General features: G+C 41.7%; 1 protein-coding gene across 1 annotated transcript; it reads right to left on the bottom strand.

Annotated features, from left to right (window-relative positions):
- Window positions 1–4129: 4129 nt before the first annotated feature.
- Window positions 4130–11205, bottom strand: PAGE1 (PAGE family member 1). The gene is made up of 5 exons (XM_003276854.2): window positions 11143–11205; window positions 10535–10640; window positions 7664–7789; window positions 6094–6219; window positions 4130–4240 (listed from the first exon to the last, which is right to left on the bottom strand). Exons 1-5 carry the CDS (start codon window positions 11203–11205, stop codon window positions 4218–4220), a joined length of 444 nt encoding a protein of 147 aa, XP_003276902.2. The 3' UTR covers window positions 4130–4217.
- Between the last annotated feature and the right edge of the window lie 3761 nt (window positions 11206–14966).

Below are 14966 nucleotides of genomic sequence, written 5' to 3'. Positions count from 1 at the left end.
TCATCAGGTAGAGCAATTCCTCCCAATATAGTCTTCTTTTCAAAATTGTTTTAGCTATTCTAGGGCTTGTGCCTTTCCATTTGAATTTTAGAATAAGCTTGTCTATGTCTACAAAAAACTTGATAGGAATTGCATTAAACTTAAAGATCTATTTGAGGAGATTTGACATCTCCACTATTTTGAGTCTTCCAATCCACAGGCACAGTATGTCACTCCATTTACTTAAGTCTTTGATTTCTTTTATCAGTCTCTCGCAAATTTCAGCACACAGATATTGTACATGCTTTTAGATTTATACCTAAGTATTTCATTTTCTTTAACGCAATTGTAAATGGTATTATGTTTTTAATTTCCAGTTTCCACAAGTTTGTTGTTAATATATAGAAGTGCAATTGATTTTTGTGTATTTATCATCTTGTATCCTGCATCCTTGCTGAACTCACATGTTTGTTATAGACGGGATTTTTTGATATATTCTTTGGGATTTTCTATATAGCCATCTGCAAACAGGGATAGTTTAATTTCTTCCATTTCCATCTGTATCCCTTATTTTCTTTCTTTTCTTTTTCTTTTTCTTTTTTTGTCTTATTCCTCCGCTAGAACTTCCAGTAGTATGTTGAGTAACAGTGGTGAGATACATACATCCTTGCCTTTTTCCTGGTGTTGGGGGAAAACATTCAGTCTTTCACAATTAAGTAATGATTTTTAGTTTTTTTGTAGATGAACTGTATCAAATTGAAGAAATTCCACTCTATTCATGGTTTGCTGAGTGTTTTTTTTTTAAATCATGAGTGGGTGTGGGATTTTGCAGATGCTTTTTCTGCCTCAATTGATATCATTATTTCTTCTTGGTGGATTGATCTTTTTATTATGTGATGTCCCTCTTCATTTCCAGTAATTCGCTTTGCTCTGAAGTCTACTTTACCTAATATTAATGCAGTCACTCCCAGTTTTTTTTTTTTTTTTTTTTTGAGATGGAGTCTCGCTCTGTCACCCAGGCTGGAGTGCAGTGGCATGATCTTGGCTCACTGCAACCTCTGCCTCTCGGGTTCAAGCAATTCTTCTGCCTCAGCCTCCTGAGTAGCTGGGAGTACAGGTGCACGCCACCACACCCGGCTAATTTTTGTATTTTTAGTAGAGACAGGGTTTCACCATATTGGCCAGGCTGGTCTCAAACTCCTGACCTCGTGATCCGCCTACTTTGGCCTCCAAAAGTGCTGGGATTACGAGCATGAGCCACCATGCCTGACCCACTCCTAGTTTTTAAAAAATTAATGTTTGCATTGAATATGTTTTTCCATTCTTTTAGTTTCTGTCTACATATGTGGTCATATGTGAAATGAGTTTCTTGTATATGGCATGTGGTTTATTTTTTTATCCACTCTGTTAATCTCTATCTTTTAATTGGCCCAGGAATGAATATTTAAATTTTTTCAGTACTTTTTTTTTTTTTTAAAAAATTAACAGACTTTTTTTAAAGAGAAGTTTTAGGACCACGTCAAAATTGAGAGGAAAGTATAGAGATGTCCCATATACTCCTGGGCCCAACACATGCACAATTCTGCCCATTATCAACATCCCCCAAAGGAGTGGTACATTTGTTACAATTGAACCTGCAATGACACATCATTATCACCCACAGTCCATAGTTTACATTAGGGTTCACTCTTGGTGTTGTACATTTAATAAGTTTGGACAAAGGTATAATGACATGTACCCACCATTATAGTATTATACAGAGTAGTTTCACTGCTCTAAAAATCCGCCATGCTCCACCTATTCATCCCTTCCTGCTCTATAACCCCTGGCAACCACTGATCTTTTTATTGTCTCCATAGTTTTGCCCTATCCATAATATCATATAGTTGGAATCATACAGCATGTAGCCTTTTTAGACTGGCTACCTTCACTTAGTAATACAAATTAAAGTTTCTTCCATGTCTTTTCATGGCTTGATAGCCCATTTCACTTTACGGCTGAATAATATTCCACCGGCTATCTGTAGACAGTTTATTAGTCCATTCATCTACTGAAGGACACTTAGTTTGATGCCAAGTTTTGGCAATTATGAATAAAGGTGCTTAAACAAGCAATCATGCACACTTTTGCAACAAGAAAAAACAGAAAGTCCTGCCACAAAAAAAAGAATATTTAAAGAAGAAACAAATGGAAATTTTAGAAGTGGAAGATATGATAACCAAGGAAAAAAATCCCACTGAATGGGTTCAATAGCAGAATGGAGACAAGCAAAGAGTTAGTGAACACAAAGATAGATAAAAAGAAATTGCTCTATCTGGCCAAGAGCAGTGACTTACACCAGTAATCCTAGCATTTTTGCAGGCTGAAGTAAGACAACAGATGGCTGGATGCTGGCAGTTTGAGACCAGCCTGGGCAACATAGTGAGACCTCATCTTTACAAAAAAACAATTAAAAATAGCTTGAGTGTGATGACACGTGCCTGTAGTCAGCTACTGTGAAGGCTGAAGGAGGAGGATCCCTTGAGCCCAGGAGTTCAAGGCTGCAGTGAGCTATGATCTCACCACTGCTCTCCAGCCTGGGCAACAGAATGAGACCCTGTGTCTAAAACAAAACAAAAAGAAATTGTTCAATATGAACAAGTCAGAGAAAGAAACTGAAAGAAAAAGGAATACAACCTCGTAGACCTGTAAGAAAATACTAAAACATCTATCCTTTGTAACGTCAGAATAAGAGAAGTGAAAATGTTAGGGAAACAGGAGCCTAGGACAGCCAGAGTGAAACCACTTGAAAATTAACTCCATCTTGAAATTAGCAAGGCACATTCCTTGCCAGTCACAACCCATGGTCCTAAGATGTTTGCAGTTGAGAAAACAGAAGAAAGATACCTACAAGGACATACTCCCACAGCAGTGGAAAATGCAGGGGTCCCAACACCCATAACAATATATGCTTTCAAAATAATTATAGTTATGCTTTGATGTACTTACATACTAGAAAGTCAAGAATAGTTTTCTTTAAATCAATAGAACGATAAATTTCATCATGCTGTTAGCCCACCCGCACAAACGTACAGGTAAGTTGAGTCTTTACATAGACAAGACCCCTATATATGAAAAACGTGGCCAGGCCAAGGCTCACGCCTGTAATCCTAGCACTTTGGGAGGCTGTGGTGGGCAGATCACCTGAGCTCAGAAGTTCGAGAGCAGCCTGGGCTACATGACAAAATCTCATCTCTTACAAAACAACAGAAAAACTAGCTGGACATGGTGGCATGTGCCTATAGTCCTATTCAGGAGGCTGAGGTGGGAGGATCCCTTGTGCCCAGGAGGTCAAGGCTGAAGCAAGCTGTGATAACACCACAGCACTCCAGCCTGGGTGACAGAGTGACACTCTGTCTCAATTTTTAAAAATATAAAACAAAAAAGCACAAATTTATCAATCTAATTCACTACTTTAACAGATTAATGAAAAAGTGCTGTGATAATCACAATAGATGCAGTGTTTGACGAAACTCAACATATATTCAAAATGAATACTCTCAGCAAACTAGAACAGAGTGGAATGACTGACTGTTGAAGTCAATCTACAAAAAAAGTACGGTAAATATTATGCTGAAATGTTGAAATTTTTCCATTTCTGATCAGGGATAAGAAAGGGATGTCCACTACCACCATTATACCAGGTGGGTCTGCCCAATGCCCCTAAAATCAGAAAAGGAAATAAAAGTGTTTAAAATGGCAGCAACAGGCCGGGCGCAGTGGCTCATGCCTGCAATCCCAGCACTTTGGGAGGCCGAGGCGGGTGGATCACTTGAGCTCAGGAGTTCAAGAACAAACTGGGCAACATGGCAAAACCATGTGTTTATAAAAAATACAAAAGAAAACAGAAAAAAAAGTGGCAGAAACAAAATTGTTCTTATTCAAAGATGATATGATTCTGTACGTTGAAAACTGAAAAGGATCTAGAAGTAAACTTTTAGAATTAATAAGCATATTTAACAAGGTTGCTGGATAGAAACTCAATACGTAGGAATTATGCCTCTACATACCAGCTCAAACAGCTAGCATATAAAATGTCAAAGAATGATACACATTTCAGAGCATCAAATACCTGGAAATAAAATTAACAAAAGATGCACAAGACTTCTTTGCAGAAGGCTGTAAAGCTTTATTGGGAGAATTTTAATGGTCAAATTTCCACCACAGGAGCAGCCTGCATCATTTCGGCGAGTCTTCTTTTAAGGCTGTGATTGCCCTTCACCTGTAACAGAAACATAACAGTTAGGAACATGACTTAACAGCAGATTATTCAGATGACCCTAAAGGCACACAAAGGACACTACAATCTGGGTTTTATAAAATGGACTAAAAATAGAACGCTAAGGGCGATCCTGTGTCTTATAGCCAAGTAAACCTCTGTATAAACTTCGAGGGTAGACCTGTAGAATTTACAGGTAATTAATTCCGTAAACATCAAGTGCTTCCTTTAAATCCAGAAGCACTTATAATTAACAGTCAGCAATCTGGAAAACACATGTGTAAAACATACTTCAGTGGATTACTCAGAAAGTACTGGAGTCATGGTCTTTCAACTTCAAATCTTACCAACTGATGCCTCAAAAGCTGAAACCTACATGCAACATTTGATATGGTTAGAGATCATGTATGTGTCTACAGTCTTATTAGAAATAGTGGCTCATGAAGACTGACAGTGGGGCAGGGAGCATGCATAGCACAGGCATCTTACTCACACCCATGCTGAGCATCACTGACTTACATCCCACAGAAAATAGAAACTAAATGGTCTCTCACCATTTGATTATTCACTCACTCAAGGTTTCCTTGGAGAAAGATTTAAAAAGCAATTATTCGTTAAGGGCCAGAGAATCCCAGCCTGGGCAACATAGTGAGACCTCATCTGTATAAAAAATTTAAAAAAAAAACACATCAATCAGGGATGGCAGCTCGTGCTTGTAATTCCAGCTGCTCAGGAGGCTGAGTTGGGAGGATCACTTGAGCCTGGGAGGCTGAGGTTGCAGTGAGCTGAAATCGCACCACAGCACCCCAGTCTGGGTGACAGAGTGAGACTCGTCACTCTGTCAGAGTGACAATTCAAAAATTGACAGTACCTAAGAATAGGCATTCAGGTCTCCACACAGAAAAACTAACATGAAGCAGAGTGCCCGCTCCCTTTCTTAGTAGCAATGAAATCTCAATTCAGAGGTTTTCAGATGACTCAGGCCAGGGTTTGATGATTTATGATAAACAAATCATGTAAAACAGATGATCTCTGTATCCTATGCATTCTATGCAGCAGGATCAGAGTATGAAAGAATCAGAATGGAAAAGGATTTTAAAATATCTGACTTAAACTCACTATTTTTATAAGATCAAAGATAGGTTTAGAAGGTAAGGGATTTGCTCAGAATCTCACCAATGCTGTAAGAGCTAGTATTAGAACCTGCATCAGTACATCGGCATATTTCACACCAACTGATGAGTGTTACAAATGTGTTATATATTTGTTAAAAGCAGACCTTTACAAAAGCATCTGAAAATCATGAGCTATTGGTTTAAGGATTTATACTCAAAAGTTATAATTCAATATGGCTTTGACTCAGTTTGTTTCTGTATCTGACAGTCTATATAAGTTGGGTGCTGGGACCTGAACTACGTTTCAAATAACCTTTATATAAGAACTCTATTATTAAAGAGGCAGTATTGTTACCCCTGTGTTATTAAAAACATAATACTGGGCCAGGTGCAGTGGCTCATGCCTGTAATCCTGGCACTTTAGGAGGCCGAGGTGGGTGGATCACCTGAGATCAGGAGTTTGAGACCAGCTTATGCAAAATGGCAAAACCTCGTCTCTACTAAAAATACAAAAATTAGCTGGGCACGGTGGAGCACGCCTGTAATCCCAGCTACTTGGGAGGCTGAGGGAGGAGAATCACTTGAACCTGGGAGGCAGAAGTTCCAGTGAGCCGAGATGGCACCACTGCATTCCAGTCTGGTTGACAGAGCAAGACTCTGTCTCAAAAAAATAATAATTATTATAATACGATACTGTGGAAACAGACACCCTACAATTTGCATTCCTAATGGATTGCCTACCTTCCTCAGGTGTTTTCACCTTCTCTGGATTTGGCAGGCCCAACTCCTGGACATCAGGACCATCTCCGCGCTCAAACCCAGTCTTCGGGTGAACCTCTTCCTGGCTATCCGCTTTAGGCTCTGGCCCTTAAAAAATGTATATATATATTTATCAATTTAAGCAGTAAAACATGAAATATGAATAAGGAAATAATATTCGTGCTCTCAGTGTTATTAAATAAAAGCTTTCACTAGTGTAATAATAAATGTGTTGATGCCAGGCGCGGTGGCTCACGCTTGTAATCCCAGCACTTTGGGAGGCCGAGGCGGGCGGATCACGACGTCAAGAGATGGAGACCATCCTGGCTAACACGGTGAAACTCCGTCTCTACTAAAAATACAAAAAATTAGCCGGGCGTGTTGGCGGGCGCCTGTAGTCCCAGCTACTCGGAGAGGCTGAGGCAGGAGAATGGCGTGAACCCGGGAGGCGGAGCTTGCAGTGAGCCGAGATCGTGCCACTGCACTCCAGCCTGGGTGACAGAGCGAGACTCTGTCTCAAAAAAAAAAAAAAAAATAAATAAATAAATAAATAAAAATAAATGTGTTGATAAGAATCCCAAGAACATGATTTCAGGAGTCTGTTGGCAGAAAACAGGAAAACAGGGATTTCCAAATGTTACCCTCTTCCTTTCCGAAGACTGCCCTCAGACAACTTTGTTGCTGCCTTTGCACTTCTCTGTTATTCTACTTCTGATTGTCCTTATCATATTAAAAGACTCAAGGCTGAAACCCTGTGTCTCACAGCACTTACACTCCTAGCACTTAGACTCTTATATGGCATGAGCAGCCACCAATAAACGCTGAGTGAAAAAAGGTCTTTAAAAAATACACGAAAAATCCCCAAATCCTGAACATTCTGCACACCGACTTGTCTATCCTCTTCAAAAATGTCCGTATCCTGAATGACAAAGAAAAATTAAGGAAACATTCCAGATTAAAGGAAACTAAAAACACATGACAAGCACATGCAAGACGTGATCTTGAACTGGACTCTGGATCAGAAAAAGAAATTCTATAAAGAAAATTATCTGGGCCGGGCATGGTGGCTCACACCTTTAATGCCAACATTTTGGGATGCCAAGGTGGGCAGATCTCTTGAGGTCGGGAGTTCAAGACCAGCCTGGCTAATGTGGCGAAATCCCGTCTCTACTAAAATACAAAAAAAGAGAAACATTTATTTGTCAGGCACTGTGGCAGGGCTGTAATCTCAGGACTTTGGGAGGCTAAGCTGGATGGATCACCTGAGGTCAGGAGTTCGACACCAGCCTGTGCAACATGACAAAACTCCGTCTCTACTAAAATTACAAAAATTAGGTGCCTGTGGTGGCACACGCCTGTAATCCTAGCTGCTCGGGAGGCTGAGGCAGGAGAATCACTTGAACCCAGCAGGTGGATGTTGCAGTGAGCCAAGATTGAGCCACTGCACTCCAGCCTGGGTGACAGAGTGAGACTCCATCTCAGAAAAAAAAAGAAAATTATAATACTGTGGGAACAGACACCCTACAATTTGCATGCTTAATGGACTACCTACCTTCTGTGGGCAGTTTCATCTGCTCTTCATTTTGCAGGCACACCCTCTTAGTATTAGGACCATCTTCAAGCTCATACCCAGTCTTCGGCTGAACCAGTTCCTGGCTATCAGCTTCAGGCTCTTGCCCTTAAAGATAAAACAAAATTATCATTTTAAGCAGCAACACATGAAATATGAATAGGAAAATAACATTCATGCTCTTGGTCTTATTAAATAAAAGCTTTAGCTACTGTAATAATAAATGTGTTGATAAGAATCCCAAGAACATTATTTCAGGAGTCTGTTGGCAGAAAACAGGAAAACAGGGTTTTCCAAATATTACCCTCTTCCTTTCCGAAGACTGCCCTCAGACACCTTTGTTGCCTCCTTTGCACTTATCTGTTATTGTATTTCTGATTGTCCTTATCATATTAAATGACTCAAGGCTGACATCCTGTCTCTCATTAGCATTTAGACTCCTAGCACCTAGCAAGTTATATGGCATGAGTAGGCACCAATACATGGTGAGTGAAAAAACAGTCTTTAGAAACTACACAAAAAAGCCCAAAGTGCTAAACATTCCGCAAACCAACTGGTCTATCCTCTTGAAAAATGTCAGTATCAGCCAGCCGGGCGTGGTGGCTCACACCTGGAATCCCAGCACTTCGGGAGACCGAGGTGGGCGGATCATCTGAGGTCAGGAGTTAGAGACCAGCCTGGCCAACATGGTGAAACCCAGGCTGTGCTAAAAATACAAAAGAAAAAAAAAAATTAGGCAGGCGCGGTGGCCATTGCCTGTAGTCCCAACTACTCAGGAGGCTGAGGCATGAGAATCTCTTGAGCCTGGGAGGCGGAGGTTAGAGAGAGCCGAGGTCTTGCCACTGCACTCCAACCTGGGAAACAGAGTGAGACTCCATCTGAAAAAAAAAAAAGAAAAGAAAAGAAAAGAAAAAAGAAAATTATCTGGATAACTGGCAAAATCTGAGCATACTCAAAAAAAAAAAATCTGAGTATACTCTGTATATTAAATGACTGCAGGTTCTCATTGTTAAATGTCCTGAGTTTGATCATTGTGCAGTGATTATCCAAGGAATGACTTTTTCTTTGTTCTGAGGATATATAAACACTCTCAAGTACTTAGGGTAAAGGGCCATAATAGCTGAAACCTTATCTGAACAATGCAGCATTAGTTAAGAGTAAACATAATATCCATAAGTGTGTGTGTGTGTGTGTGTGTGGGCAGCAGGGTAAGAGAGGGAGGGAAGAGATATGAAACCAATGGAGCGAAAGCTATTAACAATTGGTGAATCTAGGTGAAAAGTTTATGAGTTCATTGTACTATTCTTGCAAACTTTCTACAAATGTTATGTCTTGAAAATATATAAAGTAAATCTTGTAAGAATATATGACAACTACACTGAACTTTAGGAAGACAGAAGTTTTTTTTTTTAATTGTGGTAAAAAATACACATAACATAAAATTTACCATGGTAACTAATTTTAAGTGCCATAGTTCAGTAAGGAGTTATGTTTGCAACATTACCAGCAACTAAGAACAAACTTTACATGTTTGTTTTCCTATATAACGAAACATTTATTTATTTATTTATTTATTTGCGATGAGGTCTCACTATGTTTCCCAGGCTGGTCTTGAACCCTAGGCTCAAGCGATCCTCTCACCTCAGCCTCCCAAGTAGCTGGCACTATGATTGCACGGCACTAAGCCCAGTTTGAGACCTTTCTACTAAATGACAATCTAAGGATAAACCACAGGACATGTATAATGCTTATATTCAGCCATAGAGTACCAACAGCAGTGTGTGTCAGCTAAGAAATCTGAAGTCTACATCATGGATAGGATTTCAGTTACAATTACAATGTCAATTTCTGAAGGATTGATTAGCTGGATGGATTTGAAGGCTATGGAAAATCTTACAGTCACGACACCCATTATCTACTGGGGTAAACAGAAACTAAACTTTGTTCAAATAAAGTTATATTTAGGTCCAAAGGTCCTAAATGTAATATTCGATAAATGAACCCCATGTAGAACAAAGCACCAAAAATAACATTATTTGTGAATTACAGCAAATATACTGTCTCACGCTGAAAACAAAGGAATGGGTGGACAGCAATTAATGGGCATTGTTGTCAGTCTTATTCTAGATACCTTTAACAGTGAATCCTTAGACTAATCCATGACCTGAGTTAGCTAATTGTTTTGCTTCAAAAGATTTTATCTCGGAGAAATTATTTCCATCTCATGTTAATCTCAGGATAATTCCTTTTTTTGGTTTTTCTAACCATAAAAAGATTTAATCACCTCCTAAAAGCCACTTAAAAAATCATACTACACCAGCTACCTGTATCGCAGTATCCTGAATTCTCCAGCTTTCAACAAACTTACCACATAAAAATATCAAAGGAAATGGTGGCCAGCAATCAGCAACTCAGTTTTTGGAGCTGCTCCTGCTCCTCTGAACTGGGTCTATTCCTGGGCCAGTACTAAGCTACATTACAGTAAAGCATTTGAGTTTTAAGCACTTTCAGCAAAATCATTTACTATTGTTACAGCAACATAGATGGTAGAAAGACACAAACTTTGGAACAAAACACAAATTTTGTATTCACCAGTCAAGTGTTCTTGGACAAAACACAATCCCCGAGCCTCCATTCTCTCATTCATAAAGTGGAGAAATTTTATCACAGTGAGGGATTTATTTCCCTAAGGTAAGCTGCAAACTATACCGTCTTCACTTTTCCAGTCAATTTCCAGGCATCGTTTGCATGGTTTTCATTCCTCCTGTTCCTGGTATGTGACAATGCATGAGACAGACACACACACAGACACACACACACCCCAACAGGCATTCTTCTTCCCTTTCCCTTCACCTTGAGCTGCAGATGCTCCCTCATCCCCTCTCTCTTCAGCGGGTGTAGAATCCTGACTTTGAGGTGGTGATTCCACTTGGTCAGGTTGCTCATCACTGGACTCGTCCTTGTGGTAGGGAATATGTATGTGAGTGTGCAAAGACAAAAAGTTTTGTTATTAATACACGTCAAAAAATATATACATATACACACAGAGAATGCATAGATGTTTCTCATCATAACTAAACCTAAAAACATTTCTCCAACTTTATTCTATATGGTTAATAAGGCTACTCTACCCACAGAAACGTTACTGCGAGAAAAGTTACCCACAAGGACTTTGGAAGCTATTATACTCTATGTTGGAATAGATGTGTATAATCTATGTGTCATTCACAAGCAAAGCATGAGAAGGAAGTAATGGCCAAAAGTTGGAGAACACAAGAGAAAAAAAAATCCTCCTGAATTAATATTTCCTTCATGAGATGCCAGAATCATTTTTTTATCAGCATGAACTACCTTTATTAGTGTATCTATACCAATGCAACAACACTATCACAAAAATTAATTTCTGCTAATAGAAAACATAGAATTAACGTTAAAGCACTCAACGGCATAGGCCCAATTACCTCAGAAGATTCTATATAGATCCTTGGTCTACGCCGATAGATTAATCTTCTTCGAAAACCCATATTTCACACTGAAAAGAGAAAACCGTGACTGGGAACATGCACTTGAGAGGACAGCTATATTCGATCACTTCCATGGCTAAATGTTAACTTGTCATTTTAATTTTGAAAATACTCTCAAAGTAAGTCCCAGAGTTAAGTGCAAATGTGTACGTTTTCTGAGTGCTTGCAAAGCCACTTATGCTCCCTAAGCTGGCAGAGCAGTCATCTTAAGGCATGTGGCAAAAGGCAGAGGACATTATTTTAAAATTTCTTTTAGACACAGAATCTCACTCTGTTGCTCACGCTGGAATGCAGTGGCGTGATCACACTTCACTGCAGCCTCGACCTCCCGCTCAAGCGATCCTTCTGCCTCGTCCAGAGTAGCTGGGACTACAGGCGCGCACCACTGCGCCCCTCTGACAGAGGACGTTTCTGATAAGGTTTAGTTTCACAAGCGGACTGCACATGAAAACACTAGTGAATCACAATTCCCGTGACTGCTGCTTTTGGCACACTCCCACTTACTAGAGCCATTCACCCCCCTCAAATCAAGTTTGGCTGGACCACACAGCCTCTCCCAGTCCTTCCCATTGTTTCCGGACCTTCCATGGCAGAGGTGAGACCTTGCCACGCTTCTCACTCGGGTGTTTCTCACTTGGGCACTCCCCACTCCACACCGCTGGGGGGCGCTCACCAGTCCACAGCCTTCCCAGGTTCCAGGCCCCTTCTTTACCGCCATCTTCACCACCCACCTCCCGCCCCGGGGCCCCATTCAGGACTCAGAAATGTGCCCTGTGTCATGGGTTCCTACCACCTCGGGACTTTGACCCCTCCAACAGCACCTGCAGCACTCGCCCCATTTTCACCTGAGCCCCTGACCTCTTCCCCTTCACGGCCCACTTTCCTCCCTGTCCTGGCCCCTTCACGACCACAAGGCCGATGGCGGCGTCGCAGCCTGTGAGGAGAAGGAGGACGAGCTCGAGGCCCTTCTCTTTCGGAGGCCACTGAGGCTCTTCTCCCTCAAAAGCCACACACCACCAGACCGAGGGGCCCACCGAACCTGCCCTAAGCCCACTGGCTCCTCCTCACCCTCACTCACACTTCAGCCCCTGGGAGGACTGGCCTGCGGATCTATCAGATGAGTCTCAGTAGAAGAAAAAAGTGTCCGGACAGCAGGAACGCAACTGCACACCCTCACAGCTCCCTGGCGTTCTCCACGTGGGCGAAGGGGCCGACGGGAAGGCACCCAATGAACATGCGCACTGAGGCTGGCACCCAAGGAGTATGCGCAGCTACCGCGATGGGGAGGGCTGCAGTTCCCAGCCCCACACCCCACACTCCCGATTTTCATGCCTGTGAAGATAATGGAATCCGACCTCCCTCTGCTGTTTCATATGCCTCGGGTACTCAAATACCTCAAATAGTGCTCCCCTCAAAACTCATTCCATCTTCAACTGAGTCCCCCTCCCCTCCAGGGCCCTCTCTTGCTCTGGCCCCACCGTAGGGACAAGGGCCATGGTGGCTGCCTGTCAAGTGAGGTAGACGACCTGCTAAAACAGAAATAGCAACATACCCCATAGCATTATACAAGACTAAGAGTCTCATAACTAAATATTAAAAATGTCTAGCATATAATTCAAAATTACTCAGAATATGAAGAACCAGGAAAATAGGGCCACTGAAATAGGGAAAGAGAATCAACTGACACCACTGCTAAGATAGAGATGTTGGGATTACGTGGGAAAGTCTTTAAAGATGCTATTTTATAAACTCTTAGGCTGGGCGCAGTTGCTCATGCCTGTAATCCCAGCACTTTGGGAGGCCGAGGCAGGGGGATCACTTGAGGTCAGGAGTTCGAGACCAGCCTGACCAACATGGTGAAACCCCATCTCTACTAAAAATGCAAAAAATTAGCTGGGCGTGGTGGCGCGTACCTGTAGTCTTAGCTACTTGGGAGTCTGAAACAGGAGAATTGCTTGAACCCAGGAGGCAGAGGTTGCAGTGAACCGAGATCACACAACTGCACTCCAGCCTGGGCAACAGAGTGAGACTCCATCTAAAAAAAAATGCTTAAATAAGCAATCATGAACACTGTTGAAACAAGTAAAAACAAAGTCCTGGCACACACACACAAAAAGAATATTTAAAGAAGAAGCAAATGGAAATTTTAGAAGTGGAAAATATTAGAACAAAGGAAAATAATTCTCACCGAATGGATTCAATAGCAGAATGGAGATAAGAAAAGAGTTTGTGAACTCAAAGATAGAGAAATAGAAATTGTTCTGAGTGGCCAAGAGCAGTGACTTACACCAATAATCCTAGCACTTTTGCATACTGAAGTAAGAAGATAGATGGCTTGAGGCTAGGAGTTTCCAACCTGGGCAACATAGTGAGACCTTGTCTCTACAAAATAACAATTAAAAATAGCTGAGTGTGATGACACGTGCCTGTAGTCCTAGCTACTGTGAAGGCTGAGGCAGGAGGATCCCTTGAACCCAGGAGTTCAAGGCTGCAGTGAGCTATGATCACACACTGCACTCCAGCCTGGGCAACAGAGTGAGACCCTGTGTCTAAAACAAAAAGAAATTGTTCAAGTGTCTCATAACCTGATATTCAAAATGTCCAGCATGTAATTCAAAATTACTCAGAATACGAAGAAGCATGAAAGTTAGGGATCTTGGCCAGGTGCAGTGGCTCATACCTGTAATCCCAGCATTTTGGGAGGCTGAGGTGGGTAGATCATGAGGTCAGGAGTTCAAGACCAGCCTGGCCAAGATGGTGAAACCCCGTGTCTACTAAAAATACAAAAATTAGCTGGGTATGATGGTGGGCACCTGTAATCCCAGCTACTCGGGAGGCTGAGGCAGAAAATTGCTTGAACCTGGGAGGCAGAGTTTGCAGTGAGCCAAGATCGTGCCACTGCACTCCAGCCTGGGTGACAGAGTGAGGCTCCATTTCAAAAAAAAAAAAAAAAAAATGAAGTTATGGAATCTCGAATGGAGAAAGACAAACAACTGACACCAATGCAAAGACAGAAATGTTGAGATTATCTGGGAAAGCCTTTAAAGATGCTAGTTTAAAAAAGCTATAAACATCCATGTTCAGACACAAGTTTTCTTTTTTTTTCTTTTTGAGATGGAGTCTCGCTCTGTCGCCCAGGCTGGAGTGCAGTGGTGCGATCTCGGCTCACTGCAAGTTCCGCCTCCCGGGTTCACGCCATTCTCCTGCCTCAGCCTCCCAAGTAGCTGGGACTACAGGTGCCCGCCAACACGCCCGGCTAATTTTTTGTATTTTTAGTAGAGACGGAGTTTCACCGCGTTAGCCAGGATGGTCTCCATCTCTTGACGTCGTGATCTGCCCGCCTCGGCCTCCCAAAGTGCTGGGATTACAGGCTTGAGCCACCGCGCCCGGCCCAAGACACAAGTTTTCAACTCCTTTGGGTAGATACCAAGAAGTACAACTACTGGACTGAATAGTAAGAGTTTGTTTAGTTTTGTGAGAAATACTGCCAAACTGCCTTTCAAATTGGCTTCACCATTTTACATTCCCACCAGCAATGAATGAGAGTTCCTGTTGCTCCACATCCTCCCCAGAATTTGTTGTTGTCAGTGATCTGGATTTTGATCATTCTAATAGCTGTATTTTTGGTGCAGTTTTCATCAACCCTGGCTGCCCATTGGAATTGTCTGGTAGAACATTTTAAAAATATTGATTTTCGGCTGGGCACAGTGGCTCACACTTGTTATCCCTGCACTTTGGGTGGCCGAGGCAGGCAGATCATC

This window comes from Nomascus leucogenys, chromosome X (assembly GCF_006542625.1).
Source record: "Nomascus leucogenys isolate Asia chromosome X, Asia_NLE_v1, whole genome shotgun sequence".
NCBI classification, from domain to species: domain Eukaryota; kingdom Metazoa; phylum Chordata; class Mammalia; order Primates; family Hylobatidae; genus Nomascus; species Nomascus leucogenys.
This window is presented reverse-complemented; position numbering and strand designations above follow the sequence as displayed.